The sequence below is a fragment of the Limulus polyphemus genome, unplaced genomic scaffold (genome assembly GCF_000517525.1).
Source record: "Limulus polyphemus unplaced genomic scaffold, Limulus_polyphemus-2.1.2 Scaffold797, whole genome shotgun sequence".
NCBI lineage: Eukaryota > Metazoa > Arthropoda > Merostomata > Xiphosura > Limulidae > Limulus > Limulus polyphemus.
The window spans coordinates 263,307-271,191 of NW_013666407.1; the positions used below are offsets into that span (position 1 = coordinate 263,307).

Sequence of the window (7,885 nt, forward strand, 5' to 3'; positions counted from 1 at the left end):
CTAATTATTTAAGTTTACGAATAACTAAAGTAGTGTAAAAATAAATAAGCATAGAGTCTAAATAAAACACGTTTATATTAAAGATAAAGGTATCTCAAGGAACACATAAAATATATATCATGAAAGATGATAACCATCAAATTCGTATGAATAATTTATGTGATCGGTAAATATAACCATAAGATTAATAAAAACATGTACATTTGTATTATTAAATTAATAAGAACTTTAGTTATAAACAAAAGTTGCATGAGTGACAGGTGCCAGATGAATAACATATATATATATATATATCAATTATAATTGCAAACAGAAAATAAATTATAAATAACATATAATTTATAAAAATATCAATGAAAATAAGTCGTTACAATCAGTTGATAATCTGCTTATGCACCTATACCAAGTACCTAATTCAGTTATTTAGCATTAGACAAAATAACGATAATGTTAGGTGTACGTTAAAATACACCTTTGTAAAAACAGCCAAAAGTGAAGTATACACGCTTTATAGAATGGCATGAAATTCACAGAATGCAATTTAGAGAATATATAACTAAATACACAGTTTTTGAAGAAACCTAGAAATCTATAAATTATTAGGATAACATTTTGAAAAAGTTCATTACGTAATAATGGTGAAAAACATCCTTAAGTAAAAGTTCATTACGTAACGATAGTGAAAAACATCCTTAAGTAAAAGTTCATTACGTAACGATAGTGAAAAACATCCTTAAGTAAAAGTCCCCAACGTTATGATGGTGATGAGCAATATCATTAGATAAAAGTAGCCTACATAACAATGGCGGTGAGAAACATCATGGAAAAGTATCTTATTAGGTAATAGTTTCATAGATCAAGGTGGTGATAACAACTCTAATACTAGGTACAAGTTTTTATTGGTATACTAAGTGAGAATTTGATAAAGTCTGTTTATTGCCCTAAAATGCATAATATATTTTAAGTATTTTCATTTCAACTACATTTACATGAAAATCTCTGAAATTTAAAAGTTTATTGTATTGATTCGTGTTAGTGTTTAGAAAACAAATAGAAATGAACCAATAATTGCGCTATGAATGAACAATGTAACTTAGATACATACATAGATGAATGAAGACTCATAAGCAAGGGTAAATGAACAGGTAGAATAGGTGATCTTAAATACCTGAGTTTTTCTTTCTAAACAGCTTCAGTCATTAACTTTTTTTCACGCTGATTGGTTTAAAATGTAAATATCTTGAAAATAATACAATATTCTACTGTAAGACATTTAGAAAAGACGAATCTGTAGAAGAAACAACATAGAAGAACGTCTCACCTTCCAATGCCAAGTGAAATGAGAAGAGACACTGAAGATACACCCCTATCACAAACCAGTTGGACCAGATGGAAGTAAACATCACTAGTCCTTCTTGAGAACACTGATTTTTGTGTCAGTTAAATCCAAAACCCTTTTGCAGTGTTCCTAGTGAATGAGAAACTGGCGTTTTCACAAAGTAATGTTTTTCTAATCTTGCTTGCTGAACAAAACAAGACATTCATTCCAGCTACAGAACCCCTTTCCTCAAACAGTCATACAGAAGAAACATGTAATGCATCAAGTTTAAAAACAAGCATCTCAGAGACGTGAACTCCCTCAAACGTCTATCTACTCTCTGCATCAGCGCGTTTGCTGCCGCCCCACGTCGTGACGTGTGGAAGTCATGTGGCCTAGCTGGTGGCGCATTACTAATCTTGGGTCGACCTATACAAGTGAACGTTTTGTAAATAAGAATCTTCGTTGTTTTCTTGTAAAATCTTGCGACACGCAGATAGCTGTCCTGGATTTCATGCAAGTAATTTCATACATCTGGATATAGAACTAAGTTCTTTCTTAATGGTGAAATATGAAAGTGGTAAGAATAAACTAATGGAACAGAAGGCCATCTGAGGAACAGAAATTAGGACAATTTTGTAAAATAAAACTAGGGGTTATGTTATGTTTGTAGTTATGCACAAAGCTACACAATGAGCTATCTGTGCTCTGCCCACCACGGATATCGAAACCCGGATTCTAGCGTTGTAAGTCCGCAGACATACCGCTGTCTCACTGGGGGGGGGGGGGGGCAAAACTAGGGGAAAAGGTCCTGATGCTAAAAGAGGTTAATATTGAACTAGGGGGGGAAGGTCTTCATACCAAAATAGGTTAATATTGAAATAAGAAGGAAATGTTCTGATGCCAAAAGAGGTTAATATTGAAATAAGAGGGAAATGTTCTGATGCCAAAAGAGGTTAATATTGAAATAGAAGAGGACTAATTTCTTAAGTAAAACTTGTTTGATCTGTTTGCACGTTCTAAAGAATAATTCTAAAAATTAGCTGTTCATATAAAATCATTTGAAATATATATTTACAATCAGACATTTTTTGGTGTTAAGATCATTCCCAGTTTCGGTTAGAAAATGAGAAACTTCAACACAAGACAAATATTTATGCAGCACTTCGGAAATCTTTCAGGTTTTTCCCTAACAAGCTATCTTTACATTCTCCTACATTTCATTACGTTTCAGATTAAACCACAGAAGTAAAATGATTCACAATCGCAAGTATTAATTGCAGTCCTAAAACCGAGTGCATTTATAGTAACTAAATATAGCTAATTATTTTGTGTAGATATTCGTCAGGATAATGCTTGATACCAGTAATGGTTTTACTTTGGATTCAGAATCTCGAAGCGAAAGATATTTTATTACTTACTTTTCACACGATAAAGTCCGGGCGTGTCATATTCAAAATTGTTACCACAAGACCGACGTCTCTTTGTAATCTATCGTAACATACGAAAGTACAAGTCTGTATGTACAACGGATCATGGTAACCACCAACGAAATACTTTAGTCTGTAAATACCAAGTATCAGCTATACCGATAACTGCACGCGAAGAATGTAAGACTGTATGTGCCAGATATCCCTAAAACCATATACTATGAACGTACGTCTGTATGTGCCATATATCCTGACCACCACACGCTAAGAATGTAAGTCTTATGTGTCAGGTATCTTGATAACTACATGCGAATAACTTAACTCTGTATGTATTACGTATCAGGTATCCCGATAGCCCTACAAAAGAGCTTAAGTCTGTATATATCAGGTAGCCTGGTAAATACACACAAAGAACCTACGTCTATATGTACCGGACTTATCCCTGTCGCCTCACACGAAGAACCTACTTCTATATGTACCAGACTTATCCCTGTCGCCTCACACGAAGAACCTACGTCTATATGTACCAGACTTATCCCTGTCGCCTCACACGAAGAACCTACGTCTATATGTACCAGACTTATCCTTGTCGCCTCACACGAAGAACCTACGTCTATATGTACCGGACTTATCCCTGTCGCCTCACACGAAGAACCTACTCTATATGTACCAGACTTATCCCTGTCGCCTCACACGAAGAACCTACGTCTATATGTACCAGACTTATCCCTGTCGCCACTCACGAATAACTTGTATGGAAAATGGTCTGTGATCAGCCCAAATAAAAGACAATGTTATTTATATTTCAATTTAGACTTAAAGTGAAACATTCGGATTTGTCTGGTATCTTCATTATCTCTGTGAACATTATAAAGTAGTCCAGCTATTGTTAACTCAATTTTACTTTTAGAAATAATTCTCTTAACGAACACTTTGGTGATCTTAAATCACGCTTTAGAAAAATGTATAAATTTTTCACATTGTTCCTTTATTGGTTAACTTACTTTCCTGTGGAATATATTCGGGCTTAGCATATCAATTACCTTAAATGATATATGAAGGTAAAATGGGCCATTCAGCAACTCACTGCTACTTCTTTATTGACTTTAAATGAAGGATGTCACGGAGATAGGTGATTACAATCAAGGGCCATTTTTCATAATGTCTCTAATTAGAAGAAAATGGTCGTAAATGGGAAATCATTAAACTAGGTAATGGTGACTGCAGATTAACTCACTTTATATGTTAACCAATCATCAGTCACTTATCTCGAAACAAATTAAACCGTCCACCATCTTGCTCTTGAGTGTATGAAATACGTTCAAGGGAAATATTTGGCTTTCCCCACGCGCCTTAAAACATACAATCGAAAGAAAAAGTCAGTTAGGTTTATGAATCTGATACAGCTGTATAGATAGGAGAAAAATATCAACATTACTCAGCTGAACCCGACAAGTCTATTCTTTGCCACTTATCAGAACCTTCAGTTCACAGTTTTCCAACACTGTCCTGTCCGATCTTCTCTCCTGAGATGCGTGATTAATGTTATTAGCTTCAAAGTGATACCTTCCGCTTGATTACACATTTCAGAGCTATGAACATATCGTTTGCTATATTATAAATACTTCAATACGTCTACATGTATGCTATTTCTCACACATTTCGGTTTTACACATGTCGTTTTGATCAGATTTTCCTTTTATTTTAATATGTATTTGTTGGTGAATGTGGATATCCACAAGTGCATCTTTATATAATATTAACTATCACTCTCACTGACAATCTATACTTCTATGTAAAAATCTATATTAACATGGCTCAAATCCGAAAGAATGGGAAGAAAGTCTTGAGCGTGGCCTACAGATAATGGTTGGAATACTCCCTGAAATACTTCTTGACCCATCTGTTGTTTTTTAGTTGTAACACTTTAGCTGGTTATTGCGTTTTCCATCTTTGACATGCAGAATTTGTGCTTCTGACCGATACCCAAGTGGTATCGAAATAAATACTTAAATATATCTATCATAATAACTTAAAAAAATATATGTAATTCTTCTAAGACATATAATAGTAAATATAAATATCTATACATATAAAACACTTCATAAGCTATTTACATATATTATCATGAATAAGGTTTTGCAAAGACATTTAATTTGACAATCTGCTAATATCTTAGGTTGGAAAACAATGAACTATCTGGAAGCTTATTTAAAGGATGCTTAAATAGAACAGAGAAGGTAACTCATCCAAACAAGTCCCCTGCTGGATAAGCTGTAAGTTTTCGGACTTACAATCTGGAGTTCGATTCTTCGAGGTAGATAGAGCATAAAAAATCCTCTGGGTAGGTTTGCGTTAAAATCAACCAACATCAACACCCAAACAAGCATAAGTACAACTTTTAACTAGAACATAGAAACTGATTCACATAAACAAATATACCTGTTAACTTGAACAGAGATGCTACTCGCCTAATCATGTACAACTACTAATTGAACGCAGAAGCTGCCTCGCCTAAGCAAGCACAACTTTTAACTGGAACTGAGAAGCTGGCTCATCGATACAAGCACAATTATTAACTGGAACTGAGAAGCTTGATCGCTTAAACAAGCACAACTATTAACTGGACTGAGAAGCTGGCTCATCTATACAATCACAACCATTAACTGCAACTGAGAAGCTGCTTCATATATACAGGCGCAACTATTAACTGGAACTGAGAAGCTGGCTCATCTATACAGGCACAACTATTAACTGGAACTGAAAAGCTGGCTCATCTATACAATCACAACCATTAACTGCAACTGAAAAGCTGGCTCTCATAAACAAGCTCAGCTATTAACTGGATTGAGAAGCTGGCAAATCTATACAAGCACAGCTATTAACTCGACTGAGAAGCTGGCTCACCTGAGGCTACTGTTAACTAAAACATTGTAATCTGTTTAAGTTGAAATGTTGACAGAATCAAACTAGTTGCTTATGAGATATTTAAAGCACTGAAAGCTAAGTTTCTAGAACTTGTAAAACTTGTGGATCTCTTTTGTGTAATACAATATTTATTTTAAAACTTTTTCATCGTCAACTTCACAAATGTTAACTCAATATATCTAGTTTTATTATTTTTAGATCAACTCGATTTAACTTACTGCTGCACCGTAAACAAAGCAAATGTTAATAAGAAATAACAAAGTAGCTCTAATGTCTTAGGAAAAAACAAAATACTTTGAATCATTTTTTTTTAGAAAGTCCTTTGAAAGATACAAAATAATTTCTTAAGTATTAGGAAAATAACTCTAAGACGTTTTCTTTTGTGCGTATGAGTTTTATCCTAAGAACATATTCATTGATTTAAAGAAGCAAAAATGAGGTAATTGTAGTAAATTCCAATATATCATAAAGACAGCGAAGCAGATGATTTGGCATGAAATTAATGCTTCAAGAAAACAGGAAGTAGAGAAATGTTCTATATTTTCTCAACTTTTCTTTATCTTGTGATTACAAGTAAAACGTCAATGTGTGCTTGTATAAAAATATTACCTTCAGTTATAAACACTTCAAAAGTTATAAATGAACCACAACAAAGGAACCTCGCTGAAAAGCTATTTAGTTTAGAATAGAAACAAACAAAACAGAAATGTTATCGAATGTTGAGAAAGATAGTATAGTTTTGGCTTTAATGGAATAGTCCTGCCTGTTTCTAGAGTGGAGCGAAGTTTCGACTTTTATACTAAGACATTCTTCATAATAACGTGTTGATAATGAAGTAAGAGTAATACATAATTAGAAAAACATCTTTATCCTGTCCTGATAAAGTTCAGACAATTATATCTGTTGACTTTGTAATTCCTTAATAATTGCCATTACAACAATGTCGAGTTATCCCAACAAACATTAGAACTCAACCATCGAGTAGTGAAAACATATTCACCTTTTTAAAAACTATTTTAATGCTCATATGTAAAACTATGACGGTAATAATAATAAGAAATTTACATTTAAATTTACTATGTTAACTGTTATCTTTTAGAAACTTCTATTCTTGGTAAAAAATTAGTTCTGTAGTTAAAACATGTTTCAAATTTAGATGTACTTTCTGTTAGAATGTGTAAATGTGTAGCATGTAACTGAAACGTTGCTACTTTTATACCAAGATACTGCTAGTGTTATTCTGTAGGAGAGTACATTTATATTCATTTGTGTCATACGACAGATTAATATCACTCCAGCTAAATTGTTCACTATTGTATAGCTGTAGCGTGTTTCATTACCAGGGTTAGAAAAGTTTCATATTGTAAAAATATCGAGCTAAGTGATATTTAACGATCACAAAAAATGATCATTGTTGAAAATCATTTACACGGAAGAAACTTTCTTGAAGTGATGTTACACAATGAATCACGAAACGACTTGTGTTCGATTGGTATCTAACAATGATAATGAAGTGAAGTTACACAATGAATCATTATCATTGTTAGATACCAATCGAACACATATCGTTTCGTGAAGTGATGCTACACAATGAATCATTATCATTGTTAGATACCAATCGAACGCAAGTCGTTTCGCGAAGTAATGTTGTACAATGAGATCCTTATTACTGTGAGATATTGTTATTAAGTTCGGTGTGAGAATCAGTTGGGGTTGAAAGAAGTAAGAAAGCGGACGAATTTTGATGAGTCATTAATTACAGTACTAAGGTTTAGAGAATTATTATAGAGATCACCAATAGAATTTAGAATTTACAGAACCTCGTGATTATGAGCGTAATAATCCTAATTATGGAAGTCAGATGTGTAAGATCGAGCAGAAAAAGACCTGTTGACGTAGTTTTAAGAAAGAAACTGACAGGAGACGTTAGGGGATAAAATAAACCGAGAGATAGGGGGCAATGGAATAAAGTAATATGCTGCTATTAAGAAAAAAATCTAATTTTAAATCTACAGGTTGTTGATACAGTGATAAACAGCCATCTTTCATGTATTTTAATATGATTTTATTCACGAAAGAAATAAATACAACGTTAATAAAGTTTAAGAAAAAGAGAAGTGCAAGTATGGCACGATTGTAACAAACTCATGTCAGAAGTGGGATTCATAAGTTCGTTGTGAATCAAACCCCAACAACGAAGGAAAAGTTT

At 33.4% G+C, this 7,885-nt stretch overlaps 1 protein-coding gene across 1 annotated transcript in view; it reads right to left on the reverse strand.

The window, feature by feature from the left end:
* The window catches only part of LOC106460571 (zwei Ig domain protein zig-8-like), a 147,959-nt gene extending 146,312 nt beyond the window's left edge, over positions 1–1,647 (reverse strand). Inside the window, exon 1 of the mRNA XM_022387321.1 lies at positions 1,322–1,647. Within this exon, the coding sequence (XP_022243029.1) occupies positions 1,322–1,403 (82 nt within the window). The 5' untranslated portion in view covers positions 1,404–1,647. The remainder of the gene's footprint in view (positions 1–1,321) is intronic.
* Between the last annotated feature and the right edge of the window lie 6,238 nt (positions 1,648–7,885).